Source organism: Abrus precatorius, unplaced genomic scaffold (genome assembly GCF_003935025.1).
Source record: "Abrus precatorius isolate BTA unplaced genomic scaffold, Abrus_2018 Scaffold7, whole genome shotgun sequence".
Classification (NCBI taxonomy): Eukaryota; Viridiplantae; Streptophyta; class Magnoliopsida; order Fabales; family Fabaceae; genus Abrus; species Abrus precatorius.
In genome coordinates, this window is record NW_020874417.1 from 199,491 (window position 1) to 219,851 (window position 20,361).

Here is a 20,361-nt window from a genome sequence, read left to right on the forward strand (position 1 = left end):
ATTATTTTAAAAGAAAAAATTTAAACACAATACATTAAACTCATTTTTAAGCAATACATTCCAGACAATTTTATTAAAATTCAAATTTACAAACAATTATCTAAACAGGCTTAAAAAATATCTATCACCAAATCTATTGCGAAACGCACATTTACAGGAGAAAGTACAAATGATCTTGCTATGAAAAAGTACTGCTTCTTTACAGGGGAGGTTGAGGTTGAGGTTGAGGTTGAGGTTGCGGACAGGGGGAATATTGAAGAAAAAAACAAAAATAGTTGTCTGCCTGTATTAAGTATTGAAAACACTATGCAAGTTTTTATTTTCCATTACATGAGGAGAAAAGGTTGCTATTATAAACAGATAGCATTTATTACAACAATTATATATTCCTTTTTACCTCTCTACACACTACACCCCAAAAGTGAGTGTGAAGATATAATTGTACAGCTATTAACAAATCTAGAAAGTAGGAACAAATAGCCTTGAAATGAACAAGAAACCTTAGAGAAAGAAGCTAAGAATTACAAATTTAAAGGTTCTACAATGATGGGAAGGCCATATTGTGGCTGCAAGGTGAGGTGGTTTGCAGGTGCATGTTTGTAGTGAGGGGAAAGGGACAAAGAAAATCTCTGAAGAATCAAAGCAATTACAGTCTTCGCTTCCAGCATAGCAAAATTCTGACCAATGCAACTTCTTGGACCCAGCCCAAAGGCAAGTAAAGCATTTGGGTGCTTTGCAGCCTTAGAAACTCCGTTTATGAATCTCAGTGGATTGAATTCATTTGCATCTTCACCCCAGTATTCTTTGCTCCTGTGCATCATTATAATTGGCATTGCAAGACATGTTCCTTTTGGGACCAACAAGTTTCCCAATTTTATGTCTTCAGAAGCCACTCTTTGTAGTTCTAACGCTGGAGTATACAATCTTAACGCTTCAATCAATACCATATTCACCTTAGAAAAAAGTCCTATCAAGTTAGTACCTTTCCGATATTATTAAATCAGGGTTCTAGCTAGAATCTTACCATTTTTAACTTTGCTAGCATATCTGCATCAGGAATTTCCGTGCCACAGTTGTGCAAGACCTCTTCTCTAAGTTTCTCTTGCCATTCCTTGTGTAAACCCAACAAGAACACTGTCCAAGTAAGCAAGTTTGAAGTGGTTTCATGACCAGCAAAGAAAAAGGTCTTGCATTCTTCCACGATTTCATTCATCTTCAATCTAAGGCCATTATTTGTTTTTGATGCATCTATCATTGCACCAAGAAGATCATCTCCATAAGAGCAATCTGATTCATCATGCAATCTACTTTCTATAATGCATTGTAGTGATTTCTTCATTTCCCTATCTAGCTTCCATATCTGAAGATTTGACCGAGTAGGGAGGTATCTGCATAGGAAACAAGAAATTAACCCAAAGTTTATGTACCAAAGTCATTAATTCCAATTCTATAACAGAAAAATAGAAGAAAAGAAGATATAATACTGGGTGCCAGGAATGAAAATGTCTACACTTGAAGCTATGCAATGATTTTGAAGTTCTCTTTGTGCATTAAAGGCTTCCCTTCCTTGGACAAAGCTAACACCGAAGGCAGTGTGGGCGATTATATCTGCTGTTAGCTCATGAAATTCTTCATTCATTTCTATTGTCTTGAATTTGCCCTTGGCTTCAATGGCTTGATTTTTCCACTCGTCGAGCATAGAAATGGTACATGCTGCCATCCTACTTATCATAACCTGTCATAGCCACAAAGCCACGGATATGGATGTCACAGATGATTCAAAATCATAGAGAAATTTGGACATCTGTGCATCACATGCAATACCAATCAAAGACATCAATTTTTCACTATATAGTTTGGTGTGGTGTAGGGGTGAAATCTCAGCGTTTGATTTTTGGAAATACCAAATGGACTTTATAGTGAATTTGATATCTACTTAAATTATGGGTCAAAATTTCAATGGTAAAATTTCCATATGAAATAATCTTTAAAATTTTCATTGTGACATTGACGGGACAGCACACTTATCCTAGTTGTTAATTTGGCATTACCTTTAAATTGGAAATGAGAAAAAAATGAGTTTTTCGTAGAAGATTTTTTTTATTATTATAAAACTACAACTTTAATTGACATGCTTTATGAATTATTTATTAGGATAAAGTTTATGTGTAGCATTTTAAGTCTTTTATGTCATTTTTTTAATTAATTTCATTATTTTAATGTTAATTTTCATTTTAATTTTTATTAAGTAAATTACTGAAATAAATCTTAATTTTAATGATAAAATAGCACTAAAAATAAGTAAAATATTATTATACCTAAATTGTATCCTATTTATTATTTATATTTTAGTTAATACGAAAATAAATTAATAGCAAATAAAAATGTGTAAGAATATGTTTGGATGCTCGTGCAAAACTCTTACACTAAAAGTACATAAAATTAGACTGTAAAGTTAATCTTGAAAATTTCATGTGTATTTCCAAGATGATAATTACAAGTATTCTTTTTTGCCACCCTTTATGGGAAAATTTTAGGGATGAATTTTTTATGAATTTCAAGAATTAGTTTTTTTAAAACAAAAAATATAATAAAACTTGAAGATTAACTATCCTGTCAAAAATTTCTAAAAGTAAGTTTTTAATGATTTTTTAGTATAAAAAAATTCCTAAATTTATTTTTTGTGGATGAGTTTTGTATGAAAAATCCAGTTCAATTTTAAAGGATTAACAAATCTAGTGTGAAATTAAATTTCTTCTTTAATTTGACATTGTGCAGGAAGGTAGAAAACTAGATGTGGGGATTTAGACCTTAAGTTTATCCATAGAGAAAGCAGGATTGAGTATCCTTCTGCGCTTTACCCATTCCAGTCCATCGACCAGAACTAACCCATCTCCTATCATAGTTACTATAGAAGGCCTTGGCTCGGGTTTTGTATAGAAACCATACTTGTTTGACAACATCTCTTTGGCCAGCTCAGGATCAGCAATGCAAATCGTAGGTTTTGTTCCAAACCAGTATAGAAATGTCTTCCCTGCATCATCAAAAATTAACTAGGAATGATACATACTTTTGCTGAACCACAAATTCTCCAATTATAAACACTTGTTTCTATTCTTGAAAAGTGCTACTTGCCAGGCACCTCTATTTTCCGACTATCATGATGTTGTCACCCCTCTAATGAAAATATGCCATTATAACTTGGATTTATAACATTAAGATGGAATCATGATTCATGGCCATGGGGCCATGGGATTAAATCTACGTTTGATAACACTAATTTTAAGTTAATCATAGTAACTTTTTAAAACCTTCTAAGCAAGCTGATAAAAAGATAGTTATCTTATCAAAATAATCATTAAATCTTATGATAAAGCTAAATTGTGTGAGTACAAGTGAATTCTGTCATTCATTTAAGTTGAAGCAAGCTAGATAGAACAAGAGGGCATGGAAGAGAAATCACCATATAAGGAGGACCACTTTTGGTAGTGTGGAAGAACCCTGTGAGTAATTTCATGTGAGTGAGTATCTATGATCCGTTCTCTTGCATCCTTGATCATTGCTTTGATTTCATGGAGAGAACCGGAGAGAATGGAGTAGGGTGGCCCCGTGACTCCTTGCTTTTGAAAGTGCCTAGTAATGGAATATGGCCTCCAAAAGAGAATCACAAAGATTTTCCAAATCTTTGATATAATCAAAACAGCACTAGTCACCATGGCAACACCAATTAGATAACCCATTTTTGGGTGTGTTTCTCTGAGTGTGAGAGTGAGAATGAGAGAGAGGAAGAGTCAAAGACAAAGAGATTGCTTTAAGATTTCTAGGTTGAGGATGGTCAAATAAATACTGGAAAGTGGTTAAGTGTGTTCTAGTCTTCTAGATGTTAACGCATTTAATCTTCATTGGAGAATTGTGTCATGGCTGATGTAAAAAGATTAATTGATGTTACACCATCTTACTAACGACAATGATATGTATCATGTAAGTTCATATGGAAAGATAATAATCATGCGGCCCTTATAGCTTTATCATTTTGAAAATCTATTTATTTTATATTTCTTCGTGGAAGGAGAGTTCAAATAGATAGAAATTTTAATTTCTTAGTTCTTATCAAAATAAAATAAAATAGAAAATTGGAGCCGCCAATTATATCACAGTATAAATAGATAAATAACACTGCGTAGTCTACAAGATGTATGAAAGAGAAAAAAAACAAATAAAATTATACAAAAATTTCATTTTAACTATAAAAATCATCGCCATTCCTTGATTGTTATTTGTTGTTAGCGGCCGTATTATGACATTGTCCATTAATGGTTGATGATGAAGCCAAGGTAGCTAGCTCAAGCCATCTAGAAAGTAGAAACTCTAATGCCTTATTAGAACTTAAAAGTGGTAGTGTTAGGTCTTTGTTACAATGATGTGGCAATATTTAGTTAAATGATAATGGATAACAATTTCACTTGTAAAAAAAGGTACTAAATCTCATATAATTATTACATAATTTCCGTTAGTTTTACTCTTAGTTACCTTGAAATGTTACAGTAACATTGGCAAGATTTGATGTCAATATCAATTGATTTAGTAGCATTCTAATGATTATTAAGTTATCATAAAGTCATTAAGATTTAACTGTAGATAAAGGTGGATATGTGGAGTCAATTTAACCTATATAAGTTTAATTTGTGACTAATTATCATCAAATGTGTTGGTTTAGCTTGGCCTGTAAAATAAATAGATTCATTAAATTGCTGGTTTGCGTTTGGCTTTTAGGGTTAGTAGGCTAGCTTGTTTACCTAATACATATATTAAAATATTTAAAAAATATATAAATGATAGATGATGAAAAATAATTAAAATATATATATATATATATATATATATATATATATTTTATTTTTTTTTTCTGAAAATTGATCCGCTGATTGACTAGTTAACCTGTGAGATCAATCTATTTAACTCACAGTTTAAACCCAGTAATTTTACATTTAAACGGTCCATACTTTTATTGATCCTAATCCATTTAACTTGCAGATTATACAAACTGGTCCGCCAACTGAAGCCCATGTACCCAACTATAAGTGTTATGCATATGATATGGCATCAGAGGGACCCAAGTTCACGAAATATAAATTTAGACATTCTTAAATGTGCAGCTTTTCCGAAAAAAAGAAATTTTTACAAATATTGGTGAGCATGCATATGTGTTACCAAATGTAACCCAAAAAAGAACATAGGAGGCTGGGGTGATAAAGATTGTGATTGCATATTCGCTTTAGAGTAATGTTGTTTGGGACCAAAGCGAATGCTATGCTTATCACACTCACACGTCAACAACACTCACTTCCCAGTAGCACCGTTAACTCCTTCTTCCATCACCGCAAGTCTCCACTTAATCTTCTTCAAGCCAAAAGATTGCACGCTCTTCTTCTTGTCCTTGGTTTCTTTCACCCCACTTCTCCTCATAAGTCCTTCGCTTCCAACCTTGTCAATGTATATGTTAACTTTGGTTGCCTCCAACATGCGTTTCTCACTTTCCGTCAACTACCCCACAAGCCCAACATTGCTTGGAATGCCATTCTCCGAGGTTTGGTTGGTGCTGGCCACTTCCCCAAAGCCATTCACTTTTATCACTCCATGCTCCAAAAAGGAGTAACCCCTGACAATTACACTTACCCACTTGTCCTCAAGGCTTGTTCTTGCTTGCGTGCACTTGACCTAGGTAGATGGATTCATGATACCATCTTGTACAATGAGTTGCATTGTAAAATAAAGCGTAATCTTTATGTTCAGTGTGCTGTGATTGACATGTTTGTGAAGTGTGGCAGCTTGGAAGATGCACGTAGATTATTTGAAGAAATGCCGGATAGAGACTTGGCTCTGTGGACTGCCATGATATGTGGAACTGCGTGGAATGGTGAGTGGTTTGAAGCGCTTTCCCTGTTCACAAAGATGAGATCACAAGGGCTGAAGCCTGATTCAGTGATTGTGTCATCTATGTTACCAGTATGTGGCAGATTGGAGAATGTGAATCTGGGGATGGCATTGCATGGCTGTGCTGTGAGGAGTGGCTTTGACAGTGATTTGTATGTGTGCAATGCTGTCATAGACATGTACTGCAAATGTGGTGATCTACTTGAGGCCCATCGTGTGTTTAATCATATGGTTTATAGGGATGGAGTTTCTTGGACTACCTTGATCGCTGGATACTCACAAAATGGGCTATACCAAGAGAGTTATGAACTGTATATTAGAATGGTAAATATGGGTTTAACAACAAGTGCAATTGTTGCCTCGAGTGTTCTTCCTGCTTTGGGAAAGCTCAAGTTGTTGAAACGGGGGAAGGAGATGCACAGCTTTGTTCTTAAAGAAGGACTTCTATCAGATGTAGTCGTAGGAAGTGCATTGATTGATATGTATGCTAATTGTGGGTCAATCAAGGAAGCGGAGTCAATATTTGAGTGCATGTCAGATAAGGATACCACGGTGTGGAATTCAATGATTGTGGGGTATAATTTAGTTGGTGATTTTGAGTCAGCATTTTTAACCTTTAGAAGAATCTGGGGAGCTGAACTTAGGCCAAATTCCATTACTTTAGTAAGTGTTCTTCCTATATGCACCCAATTGGGAGCTCTCAGACAAGGAAAGGAAATCCATGGTTATGTGACCAAAAGTGGTCTAGGATTGAATGTTTCCATTGGAAATTCTCTAATAGATATGTACAGCAAATGCGGATTTCTAGAACTTGGAGTGAAGGTCTTTAACCAGATGATGGTAAAGAATGTCATTACATATAACACTGTGATCACAGCTTATGGAGCTCATGGTCTGGGAGAAAAGGGTTTGACATTTTATGAGCAAATGAAGGTGGCAGGAATAAAACCAAATAAAATCACTTTTATTTCGCTATTATCTGCATGTAGTCATGCAGGTCTACTTGACAGAGGTTGGCTGTTGTATAATTCTATGATTATTGATTATGGAATTGAGCCTGATACGGAGCATTACTCGTGCATGGTGGATCTCATTGGTAGAGCTGGAGATCTTGATGGTGCATACAAGTTCATCACTAGCATGCCTATGATACCAGATGCCAATGTTTTGGGAAGCTTTGTAGGTGCTTGTGGACTTCACAACAAAGTGGAATTGGCTGAGCTTCTTGCAGAGCGTATTTTCCAATTAAATCTTGATGATTCAGGCCACTATGTTCTTTTATCAAATTTATACGCCTCTAGGAAACGATGGGAAGATATGTCAAAGGTGAGAAGCATGATAAAAGTTAAAGGGTTGGAGAAAAAACCAGGAAGTAGCTGGATTCAGGTAGGTCACCACATTTACGTTTTCCATGCTAACAGTACCTTTCATCCGGCATTTGCAAAGATTAAAGAGACTCTGGATAGCCTATTGTTAGTAATGAAGAGAGAAGATTATACGTTAACCAATGTTAATGATCAACATTTTACGTAAAATAGAAATATGAAATCCTCGAATATTGCCATTGGAAATTATTTAAGTGATAGAATCTTAGGTGATTCAAGTTGTTATACAACAATACGATGAAGTGCTGCCTTGAACTTTATTTTCTCATTAAAGTTCCATTTAGCACCGAACAGGGATCTGATAGCTAATTAATGCGTTAATTGCAATCCTGAATATAGATCTCACGCTTAATATATTGTATTGGTTCAGCAAATAAAAAGTTCAATAAAAGGAAAATAAAAAATAAAAATGAGACCATCTCATGTTCAATAAAAGTTCGTTCCAGGTAAAAACACGATCCACCAAACTCGATGTTTGAAAAAAGAAATTAATTTGTTCCCTGCAAAACTGTACATAACCGTATAAATAGAATAAGCCACGAAAAACACGAGGGTCATATTGCATTATCCATTAATCAGCGATAAGAAATCATGGAAGCGACAAAAGTAGGTTAACTGTTTGTCCTTAACGAGTTTTTTTAATCATCGCGCTTCAGCATCTTATAAAAATAAGGCTTTTTATTTTGAAAATTTATACCTGTACAATTAATTTGTACAATTTTTGTTTTTACAAATTAGGAGATAGAAAAAGAAAAGAGAAAAATGGGTGACAAGATAGATGATGGAAAGTAATGGGAAAAAACTATATTATAAAAAATTTCGGAATTTATTGTGAAAATATTATGCTGGTTATTTTGCCTTTCACTTGTTGGCCTATCATTAAAACATAGAATGCTGTTTGTACTTCAACAATCATTCATATTTTACAAAGTGATGTCATGTCACCTTTATCATTCACATCACAGTGGCATGTTAGTCAATGAAGCACTTGGCAGTTAGTTTTGAATTTTGCGTTAGTATTAGAAACTTTCATCGCCTAATAAGACACCTTAATTTGAATAATTCTTCCAATGAAATAATGGATTTTGGATGATAACTAATAACGATACTTCAATGCTTCTCCAATTGCTATTTTCATAAGTGCTTCAAAGCAGTAAAGCATCAACTATGAACTGTCTGCTTCTAGCTGCTGGAAGTTTATAATCAGATCCCACTATCTTTCTGTAAATCTACTTTCCTAAGCCATTTGCCTTTGACATATTTAACTGTTCCTGTCAATTATCTTGTTTTTTTCTCTTATGTGGGATAGCTAGTGGGGAAAGAAAATTTGATTCGGTGCTTGCTTTGTTGCATTTTCAGCCTGTCCACTGAGATATGAGTTCATGGGGATTGAGACCTTAGGAGTTAACTGGGAAGAAGCTGGGTTTTTTGCCACGTTGGTAGGTGTGTTAGTTGGCAGAAAGGGTTGTGAAGAAGGATTTCCAATCATAGGAATGAAAGGTGCATGAGAAATGGGCATGGGTGGCACTTGGTTAGGGAAACCAAACATTCTAGCTCTATTGTCAGTGATACCAGGCAAAGGTGTAATAGGGAACTGAGGTAGGCTACAAGGGATGGTTGTGCCTGGCCTGAAGCCCATTCCTGCTCCCATTAACTGATGTAAATGTGGTGTGCTCATCATATGATGAGTGGCAGTAGGTAACATCATAAGAGGCATGCAAAACCCAGCACCCATTGACATAATCTGCATCATAACAGTAAGCTAAAGATGTCCATATGACTGTTTTACACAATTCCTTAAAAAGAAATTGATGAAGTAAAAGACTGAAGTTACCTGTAACTGAAGCTTTAGGGTCTTAAGATATTCAATGGCATCGTCAAGCATTGAAGCTTTGTCCGTCTAAGAGACATACAAGATAAAAGTACAGAATAGAACTAAGTGCATCGTAGAATTTACGTGGACGAAGCAATAATTGAAGGAAAAGAAATTACGTAAATCCACACCTTATTGCAATTTGGTATGAGCTCTTTCAATGCACGCATTCTCTTGTTGATCTTATCTCTTCGCTTCTGCAAACATAACAACAACGAGTAAGAATTTATTAATCGTTCTCCAAATTATCATGTCCTACATGTTCCCTCACCTTTTCGCATAAATTATGAGTCTCTGCATTCCTGTTTCTCTTGACTCTGGTGCCATCCCGAGCAGGCTTTTCCTTCACTACATCTTCTGGTTCTTCATCATTCTGCATTACGTTAATGAGGTTCCTGAGAGTCATGCTAAGTAGAAGAAGGTGAAAAATACAGTGTAGGGATCCACTTACATCGCTTAAATACATTGAGTCGTCGGTGTCATCATGTTTCCTGCCACAAAGATTTGCATTGTTTGAGGCTTCAAGGGAGCATAGGGAAGAAGAATCTAACAAGGCTTGATCACAATAGTTAGTATCAGCTTTTCCCTTTGCTCTAAGTCCTGTTGAGCTTGAGGTTCGATTATAATAGTGAGCATGAGATCTGTGAATAGTAATACAAGGAGCACTGTTACGACCCACGGCTTCAGATTCCTCGTCAGGAGGTGTTTCTTGATTTCTTGGAACAAAGGAGACTGGGTTTGACGCATCAGAAGTCAAACGTTTTTGTCCGTAAAGTCGTGTGAGAGCATACGATCCTTTAGGTGAGTCAATCACCGGAGCCAAGTCTTGTTTCTGTGAACTTCTTGTTTGATGAGGTCCTATTGCTCTAGAGTTTGCGCAACCATCTTTATGTTCATCGAAACTCTTGCTTTTGGAGAATTTCAAATGAAGTTGAGGGGAATTTCGATAATTGCTTTGATGAGAATTTCGTTGTGAATGGTCCAACTCAGAGTTCCTTTGAACTGGCAAGTCCATAAGGGAGTATAATGTGCTTAACCTTGCACTTTTGCCAATGCAGCCACCTTCTTCAATTGCTTTTATTGAATACCCATCGCACAAGGGAGTCTTTCGTGTGACACTTGAGGATGAGCCTCCTTGCACGTGAATTTGACCATTCTCCCATACCAACTCAAGGGAACCGTTGCCATAACTGGATTAAAATCATTCGCTTTATCTCTAAACCAAAAGAAGGAAAAAGGAGGGTGGAAAAAGACAGAAACGTGCTTGAATATAAAAAGGGAACCCAATTTATAATCAACAATGACTTACATGGAATCTAGGTAGGAGGAACTTCTTGTCATCCCTGGTCGGGTGGAATCATGCATCTTCTCAGCCATTAAATAACTATATTATCTTCCAAAAGAAATTCAGGTGCTCACAGATACTAAACTGTGTGGAATACTTTAGCTTGTGACGTATACTGTACTCGGTTTCACTTGTGAGGACTAATATCACAGTGGAAGCTATTAACTGTTAGTACAAGAACAGATACTGAATTCTGCTCATGATTTGCCAGCGAGCACGCACAAAATAGAGAAGCAGAAATCACGTGTCTCAGATTGTTAAATCTTAATAAATGTACTAGTAGTATTCAAATGGTGAGAGGATGGAAGGGTTCATTTCTACGTAAGCAAAATATTACGTGATAAGGGAAGGGATGATCAATAAGATGAATTCTGAAACTAATAATAACCCATGTGGTCCTTCTACTGTTCGAATGGTACACTCAACAATGTAAAATTCAGGCACCACAGCATAGTGTCCACAAAATTCTGGTCATCCTATCTGTCATATATTATGGGAGTTAGGTACCAGTAGATGAGACCGCGAAGATACCCATCATGGGAGTGAGGTGGACCAGGGGAGCTAAAAATACAGTATTAGTCTACTCAGCTTGCTCTTTCTCATTCATGGATGTACAAATATTTCAAAATTGGCGACGTATTCATGTCATATGGAAATCTAAAAACTTAAGGAAAAAACAATAATTTTAAAATTGTGACATACCAAAATCATATCCAATTCCTGAATCGTGCAACATAGTTTTAGTGTAATTTGAGGCTTATTGAACACTTGACAATCCCAACATAAATAAAAGAGAAGATTGGAATCCACACGCGATGGTTTTGAGAGTTGGTCATTTTGAAGTAATTTTACTTTTATTACATGGGAACATACTACATGTCAAGTATTTAGTATCCTTTCCATCTACGTTTATTTATTAACAGATATATGGATAAGATCATTTATATCAATTCTGGATTTTTTGCTAATCAAGGGGGAAACTGAGACGGTTGCAGGACGGCAAGGAGGGTTCACAAAAGAGACTGTTGATGGGAACACATCCAAAGAAACCCGAATCTAAGGTTTGGACGGACTGGGAGCCCCATACCGGGCTTTGTTAGCTTTCTTTGAGGACCTCCTCCCTAGTCTTCAGTGAAAGTGTACAGGTTATTTTGAGTGGGGAACATCGTAGAAAGCCACGCACCCTCTCCCTTGCGTAGGAGGAGAAATGTGGGAGCGTCACCGGTTTTCACGTGGTGTTCACATTGGGTTCACGTGCCCGGGCGTCGTCTTGTCTGTACTTTTGTATTCACGACCGTCAGTTCTTTGAATTTAGAGACGAGGGTGATCCAGCTGGCCTTAACAAAGTGGGAGGATGCAACACCACAGGGAAAACGATAGATTTAAGCCCCAGTATGGTATACTTGTCAAAATGATCGATGTTGACATTCTCATTCTAATTTAATGTAATCAAAACTCTGCTCCTGAATTCCTGCGGTGTGAGGATATATCATAATCTGTCTACAGTTTCAACATCCTCTTTCAAAATAATTTCAAAGTGACCCATCATCAACCACCGCTCCCCATCGTGCGAAAGAAACACTCTTGCTTCTTTTCTTTTTTTTCCCCCTATTAAGTTATTTCTAAACCAGTGAGTTCGGCGTTTCAAATATGAATTCCGCTTTGCTATTTTTATCTTCATTTCCTTACTAAATAATGATGACTGAATTCTCAGACAAACCTCAAACGCTTTTTTAAAAACTCAAACAGCATGCATTTGAAATATGTCCAGGCCAGGTGAAAATACAGGATGGTGGGCCCGCCAATTTGAGAGTTGGAAAATCAGATGATTAAGAAGAAAGAACAATCCCAGCAACACTTGGGGGGTGTTCTTTTTACCTCACTAATCACGCACAATAGACCTAGTAGTCGAATTTGATAAAAGAAATTAAGTGATGTTGCTTGAACTCGGCCAATTTATCTATATCTATTCTATGCACTAAAAAGTGGGGGAGGGGGACCGGGCATAATATTAAGTACATAGAAATCTTTAATGATACCAGTCCCACGGATCTAGCGAAATCTCAAGAAGCGCTTAATGCTGTACAAGTTCTAACTTGCAGGGAATCGGAAGAAATCACATCAATTTAGTATGCCCTCTTTCAAGCACATTGCTACAACCTGCTTTAATTGTAGCAGTTTTCCCCTCGCCTTCTGCAATCAATTAGGAGGATAAAATCAGTTCCGCAAGGTAAAAAATGCTGTGTGTCTCCATTTACAATGATAGTTAACATTGTTGTTAAGAAATGACTCATAACTATCAATAGGGAAAAGGAAAATCTAAACAAGCAGAATGACTAACGCCGGCTGGACCAGGAAGACATCACGTTCACACCCTAATCCTATATTCGATGAACAATGCAAGGGAATCAAAAAGAGCCCGGTGCCAAGAAAACTTGACGTGCGAATTTTATTGTCTACACAACGACCAACAAGCACAATCCAAATGGTTGGCTACCCTGGATTTTGCTGGCTTCAGTGACTAGTCTACCGGTCAGTGATTCAAGTATAACCTAACGCAACAGTATGGTGCAGTCTATGAGTACACTAGTAAATCCGAGAATCAAGCGATCGATTGATGACTAATCACCAACTCATTATTATAATATCATAAAAAGGCAGCGAAAACCTAGCGCTAGAGCATATGGCTACTGCACGTAACAAATACTTGCCTCCTGGGTGACTCGGAGTTTCCTTTCAGCGTCATTGAGTTGGATCTCCGCTGCCTCTTCAACTTGCGATAGAAGCTTCTTATGTGCGACTCCTATAATAGAAGAATATTCAAAATGTGGCCGCAACCTACATAATTCTTACCAATAATGCAAATGGTGATATATTTTTCTTAACTTGAGAATGAACCTAAGAACACCGAACACTAATCCCTTATGGAGCCAAAGACGAAATGGTTGCTAATCAAAATATTAAGAAAAACAGCTTGAATTTTCTTTCCAAAACATCATAGGTGCATTTGTCCACGATATTTGTTGCATAGGACATTGCGATGCATATACAACGACACTCTTCTAATAATTAACAGAAATGATATAGAAGATGGCATAAATGTGTGCAAATTGTGTCATGGCCCTAGTGATTTGAAAGGATATACTTTTTTCTCTCAAAATAGAGGGGCAAAAATTGCACTATTCCCTTGATGACCCCGTCTCTAATAAACACCGTTTAATAGCTTAATGAGAAGCTAGTGAATTAGTTACTCTCTTTCAAAGACTAAATTGAACAATACACCTGAGTTGATATTTGTAGATATATTGAACCTAAAAACAAAGGGGGTATCCATATCCAAAGACGTGTTTTGCATATTTGGATTAAAAGTAATTTGTTGGAAAAAACTGCGTTTGCAAAATAACACAATACAAATTAAATTTTAAGTTATTTTACACACAAAATAAGCTAATCCAAAAAGTGAGTTTTCATACTTTGCTTTTCCAGGGCTCCTTTGATCTCTATCTGATCTGCTTCAAGATCTTCGACAGTGCCTTTGCAATCCTGTAGATGCAGATTGATTTCTTCCTTGAATCTGTTGTATATCAATCTCAACTGTTTCTGTTGCTCTACATTTTAGGTACGAAATAGAGGAAGGAGAAAACATCCGTGACATAATTATATGAATAGAAAGTGCCATTAAGAAAATAAAATATGAGGAAAATATTGAATATGAAATTCAGAGGCGATATATAGTAAATGGTAGAAATACTACGTGGAAGATCCCGTGCGAGGACTTTTTCAATAGAATCATGCCATTCTTTTTTTCTCGCCCTTTTGTAATTTCTCATGATAAATAATTTTATGACTTTCATCAACAGAACCAAAACGGGGAAAAGAAAAAATAATGCCAAATCCTCCAAAAAAACATCAGCCAATCAACTTCCTCATTAATCCTAATTACTTAGAAGTATTAAACGAAAATGAAAAGGCATTTAATACTTTCTTTTAATAATTGCTAACTCAGTTATGCTAACGACTGTGATAATGGTTAAGGAATTATTATTATTTTGAATATAATACTTAAATATGTGATTTAAAACTGTTACTAATCAGAAGGATTATACAGAGTCGTTAAGAGTTTTTCACTTCATGAAGTCACAAACAATAATATTGCTGGAAATGGACGATGCTTACATTGTTAATTTCTCTGCCTAGATAGTACTCTAAGGTTTTGGAAGTTGAATTTAAAAGGCAAATATGAAAAGGAGAAAGGAGAAGGAATTTTCTCATGTATATTCATGAGCAAATTTTATGTCTAATCTCTTTTCATTAATATTAATAAGGCTCAATTGTGAAAAATGAACACAACTTACACATAATATTTTCATGTGAAATTTAAACATCCACATCCATTCCTAGGAGAACCATTTTATAAAATAACTATATCAGTTAAATGAAAACAAAAATATATTTAAATTTAAGTGAACATTGACCTAGAAATTTTGCTACCTTCAAATCTTGTTTCTAGCCGTTTCCTTTTTGATTTACTGAGATTTGTAAACCTTCCCCTGAAACATTTTTTCAGAAAGACAAACGCGCAAGATATCGTGAGCTTAAGAATTTGTCAATCTAATATACCTACATGTCTGTTTGAATCTGAGAATGAACATTCTGAAGCTGCAGGTGAATTTCTTCAGCAACAGACTTCAAAATTTCTGAGGATTTTTTGCTTGTCATCGAATTAAGTTTGCTCTTAACTTTGCCCAATTCCAAGGCTAACAGCTCAACAGCCCTATCAAATACTCAAGAAACATGCAATTAAAAGACTTTGTAAATATGAATAGTATATTGTATTTTTCTGGACTCGTCAACCATTTCATTGTGGAAAAAGAGAGAACACCTTACAAACCCATCTTGATTCTGCTCAGAAGCTTCGTCGATCCAATCACTGTCTCCTGTACCTATTCATTTATGTAAATTATGGTATAAAGATTGCATATAATAGCATATTTAGATAATAATATAAAGTACAAAGTGAATTTTTGCCTTTCGAGGTCACCGAAGCCGGACTGCTATCGTTAAATTTAATGCCTTCATGCTTGCACAGTCTTTTGATAGGATGAAGCGCAAAACTTTTCCTCTGGGGAGTATGTCTTACTCTTGAACCTACACTTCACAATTTAGATACAAATTAGAAAATGGCTTTACCTTGAAAGGACACAATGGTATCTAAGGGTGGAAAACACAATATCTAATAGCACATTTTGTTCAACTCCAGTAAAATCGGCAGATGCATCAAATAACTGACACGTCGGACTTTAGAAGAGCGTGTTATGCCACATTGTATTGATAGATATATGATTCATTTTAATTATTCCTGGCCTATCAACTAGAGGTGGCACACAGTTACTCTGTACCAGTGGTTTTTTTTTTTCTTTTCCTCTTTTTAATTTCAGTTTGGAGGATAATCCTTTCACAAATAAGAACTGATGAAGCGTAAGAACCTTGAAAGACCAGTGGACGCAGAAGGTCACACTAACGCTGTATAAGCATGGTAACTAGTCATGATAGAACGCATCACAGTCTTAGATCAGAGATAATGAAGGACTAGGAACATGCTAAATACGGTAAAGACCGCTGCAGCAGTTACCAAAAATAAATATATAATTGAAGAATGAGTAATTTGAAGTCTTGAAGAATATATAAGATTGACTTGGAAAAAGAAGAAAAGGAGACAAATTATTCTTATGAAAGGGACATGTTCATCACTTTCTGTAGCTTCAAATGAGTATACACAATACTAGGATTATTTTAGTTTATGTGGATGTGCTTAAACCAATTTGTCTTTGTTTCAAAATGCAATATATACTAAAATTAGCCTGTTGAAAAGAAGTACAACAGACCCCGTGGGATACATCTCCTGCAAATTAATTGATGCAAGAAAATGTATATATCCTTATTTACTGAAAGGCAAACCTTCACGAGATCCTTGGAAATTTCGCTCCTCAGATGATGAATCAGATGAGCCATCCTGCTCTTTATTCTGTGTCTCAGAAGATTTGTCTTCTCTGGGAATAGAAGATATGAGCTCTTCCATCTCCTGAAATCTAATAAGGAATAGCAAAAGACAGAAGCACAACATCTCCAGTTCAGGGACAAAACACACAAAATCATAACGAGTGATAAGGATACAGATAACCTTTGTTCTCCAAGTCTGTTGAAATCTGGCTCCAAAGTCTGAAAAGAGCTTAAACTACGAATGGTTCCCAGAGAAAATCTTCTTTCAGTTGATGTCGGACTGCTAACATCATTTGCCTTTCGGTCTGTTTTGGGTGTTGAGTTAGGAGAAGAACTTAAAATAGGTGTCTTAAGTTGAAATGTAGGACTTTGAAAATAATCTTGTGACTTAGAAACATTCTCTATAACTGGATCACTTCTATATTCTTGCTCATTTCCAGTTTCTGAGACCTCAAGTTCTCCATGATGATCTGAACTGTTTACTGTCGGTGGCTGGTAAAATTCTTTTTCTTGGTTCTTCTCTGTCTGAGGGCATTTTGTCTGATAATCAGGTAGGCTACCAATAAATCCTCCCATTTTTTCCCCAAGTGAAAACATTGTCCCGTCATGCAGCGGTAGAACAGTCTTCGAAGTGTCTTGATGAAGTTTATCTGTGGTATCATTTTCAGTGAAGCAGATCTTATGTTGTCCAATTCTGGATTTCTTTCCCTTACTCTTTCTCTTCAAAGACGTTGAGGAATCATCATTTGGAAAATTATCTTGTTTCCCAATCCATTTTTCTTCAAAAGAAAATATACTTTTTTGTCGATGATTCTCCATGAAATTTGAAGATGGACCACTTTTACATTTTCCCGGTTGTTTTTTGGAAGATGCTTTCTTTCGGCTCCAGGAACGAGTTACTGGCCTCTTACGAGTATGATCAGTATTTTCCGAATCATTTTCTATAGTATCTGAATTTTGTCTTGTCTTAACGGATTGATTTTCTTTCGGGTTCAAACATTGCTCAAGCGGCAAATTTTCCTCATCTTTGTTACTGGTGTGGGAACCTGAATGCTGACTCTTTGGGGAAGTAGTCCCCAATATTTGCCATAGTTTCATCCTCAAATTCTCAGTTCTATTTTCTGTTCTATTTATTTTGTCCTCCGGGTCAGTTTTATCGGACTTCAAGATTTCTTGTGCAGTGGTAAATGTAAATTCCTTTACCCTTTCAGTGGTCCCGTCCTTTCTTCCCTTCCTTCTGCTTGTGTCCCCATCAAACTTCTTGTAATTATTAGAAGGAGATATTGAAGTCTGATACGAGAAAAGCTGAACCGAATGTTTTCCAGCTTCACACACTGTTCCATCAGGCCCATCCTGCCCGCCAGGAGAGACTAAAACAGATGCTTGGTTGGCTTGAAGAATGGCCTCAGAAGTAGGTGTTCTTTGGTAAAGGGATTTAGAGATCCAAGAACACTTAACAGCTTCTGGACCTTCAGTTTGCTTTATATTAAAGGAAGCGGTCACTCCTTCAACAATGTTTTTTTCTCCGCTGAAATTTCCCACAATTGGCACGACAGCCCCGTACCCTTTCATGGCTCCATTTCTTGTGCTAGCTTTTGAATCTGCCATAACTCCTATAGAAATTTTTCCTGTCTGGCTAGATGGACGAATATTGCTGCCAAAACTCCGACAATCACTCGTTCGCTCCTGAATACATAGTCAAATCGATTAATATCTTCACTTTTCTTCCGTCAATAATAGAAAAACTGCAACTAAAATCATTATCGATTGTGGCTGGTAACATCAGAGAGAAGGGCACCGGAAAAAATACAGTTCAATTTTTTTACACTTTGCTTCAATTATTATGAATGATTAAGTTGCATTTGCATCAGAACAAATGTCAAACACAAACTAAACATCAGCCAAACAAGATTTACAGGAACAATTCACACTTCACAGCGATCAATAAACCAAACCTATCGAATCAACTACCAATGTTCAGATGATTATAATTTAAACATTGAAGAGAGCACACTCATAGTAACCAAACAAAGAACAGAATAGTCGCCAAATCATGGTTGCTACTCCTTACATCATGCAAAATTTGACGCGCTTCAGTGTCCATTGAGTTGCAATTTCAGGCTAAGCAGCGGCGTCATTAACTAACCTGAAAACGTAACAACCAAAACCAACATTTATAAAGTGAATAAAACAAATCCATACATAACCCGGTTTAATTTCTCAGAAAATTATGGAAGGAACTCATCGTTCATGAAGCCTCCGTTCAAGTGAGCATAACACGATTATTTCTCTCAGCAGAGTGTGCACATAAAAATAACAACCTCGCAAGTCGCAACTCGAGAGAGAAACAAGTACGCATATCGTTCGAAGGGCGAACACGAAAATGAAAAAGGAAATTCCAAAATTAACCTGAAGCGCAACAGAATGAAACTAAGAATTGGAACTCGCGGATCGATCACCTGAGAAGAAACGCTCGAGAATGAGGAATTGAAGAATTCGGAGACGATACATAGACACGACCTCAACAATCAAAAAGAGTCGCAAGCTACAATCGAAATTTAATCTCAATGAAAATCATGTCGGAGCAGGAATGTTGATGAGAGATTTGCAAGAAGTTGAAAAAAACACTTACGGCGTAACTCTACCCTGTTGGTCGTAACAAAGCTCCGTTTCCGAAATTGCGAGGGGAGAGAGAGACGGAGCGAGGAATGTGAAATTGATTTTGTGGAGAGTTTAGTTATGCGAAGCTATTTGCTTTGCTAATTGCTGCAATGCGAAGTGGAAACAAAACAAAAAAGAAGGCGGGAAAAGGAGGTAAGGAGCCAAACGTCCTCACAGTTTATATTGTCAACATGATGCGCATTGCGCATGACTTGTATTTTTGAATTTCAATTGCAGATACAACTATGTTAGAAAATGTTTTATTAATTTAAGAGTGTTGATTCATAAATAAATAACTACAAATTTTAGTTATATAAATTTTTCTTATTCTTTTTAATAAATTTTAATTAATTACTTAAATATATTTAAAAATGTGAGTTAAAAAATATTTTTTTAACATTTTTCGTTCACCAACTCAGTTTAAGGATTTGCGTGTTTTATGTCATAAATTAAGTTTCTACATCGTACGTGTATTTTAATATAAAATTCGTGATTAAAAATAATTTGAACGCATTTTTTTATTACATTCAATTGTTTGAAATTAATTTTACCCTCATAATTAAAATAAACATGCACTCAATTTACAAAATAATAATAAGATTGTGGAGTGACAATTAGTGTAGTTTGGATATCGCAATCTATAACCAATAACCCATCTCATCTTAATCCTTTACTCATAGTTGTGTATTTTATTTGAGTATTAAGCTTATTCTTATAAATTGTCTTCCCTTGTTTGGTAAGAAGAATGTTGCTAAGCTAACGTTGGGTTCATTGACACAGTAGAACTGTTGAAATTTTGACTCACTAATTTATTGATTGAGATCATTTACATAATATGCAAATACGTATGAGAAATATTAAATGAGATAGTTAAATTACATGAGAAAAAATATTTATTAAAATATTATCATAAAGGATAAATAATAAAGGATGTGTATTTTTTTTAATAATTATATGATTTTAAATAAAATTGATCAATTATTTTTACTTAAAAATTACCTCTCTTGTTCTCTTATATAAAAATATTTCTCACATTAACATATTCGTTTTTTCAAATTAACGAATATGGAATCACAAGAGAAACAAAAATGAAAAACATGTATAAATTATTAAATAATTTATCAACACCCATCACCGTTATATCAAGCCAACATTTTTCAATC

The 20,361-nt window shown here is 35.6% G+C and overlaps 4 protein-coding genes across 4 annotated transcripts; 1 reads left to right on the forward strand and 3 right to left on the reverse strand.

Annotated features, from left to right (window-relative positions):
* Window positions 1-322: 322 nt before the first annotated feature.
* On the reverse strand, window positions 323-3,830 carry LOC113872106 (cytochrome P450 709B2-like). Its single transcript, XM_027509380.1, has 5 exons — window positions 3,464-3,830; window positions 2,811-3,034; window positions 1,485-1,735; window positions 1,025-1,388; window positions 323-953 (listed from the first exon to the last, which is right to left on the reverse strand). The coding sequence occupies exons 1-5, from the start codon at window positions 3,738-3,740 to the stop codon at window positions 522-524; spliced, it is 1,548 nt and encodes a 515-aa protein (XP_027365181.1). The 5' UTR covers window positions 3,741-3,830; the 3' UTR covers window positions 323-521.
* Window positions 3,831-5,283: 1,453 nt separating this feature from the next.
* On the forward strand, window positions 5,284-7,467 carry LOC113873747 (putative pentatricopeptide repeat-containing protein At3g01580). Its single transcript, XM_027512041.1, has one exon. It carries the CDS (start codon window positions 5,284-5,286, stop codon window positions 7,465-7,467), a length of 2,184 nt encoding a protein of 727 aa, XP_027367842.1.
* Window positions 7,468-8,605: 1,138 nt separating this feature from the next.
* On the reverse strand, window positions 8,606-10,569 carry LOC113873753 (transcription factor PIL1-like). The gene is made up of 6 exons (XM_027512051.1): window positions 10,502-10,569; window positions 9,644-10,382; window positions 9,464-9,565; window positions 9,324-9,389; window positions 9,154-9,219; window positions 8,606-9,063 (listed from the first exon to the last, which is right to left on the reverse strand). Exons 1-6 carry the CDS (start codon window positions 10,567-10,569, stop codon window positions 8,629-8,631), a joined length of 1,476 nt encoding a protein of 491 aa, XP_027367852.1. The 3' UTR covers window positions 8,606-8,628.
* Window positions 10,570-12,658: 2,089 nt separating this feature from the next.
* LOC113873755 (meiosis-specific protein ASY3) lies at window positions 12,659-18,641 on the reverse strand. The gene is made up of 9 exons (XM_027512054.1): window positions 18,609-18,641; window positions 16,719-18,223; window positions 16,496-16,626; window positions 15,420-15,480; window positions 15,162-15,311; window positions 15,029-15,087; window positions 14,011-14,145; window positions 13,261-13,340; window positions 12,659-12,730 (listed from the first exon to the last, which is right to left on the reverse strand). Exons 1-9 carry the CDS (start codon window positions 18,639-18,641, stop codon window positions 12,659-12,661), a joined length of 2,226 nt encoding a protein of 741 aa, XP_027367855.1.
* Between the last annotated feature and the right edge of the window lie 1,720 nt (window positions 18,642-20,361).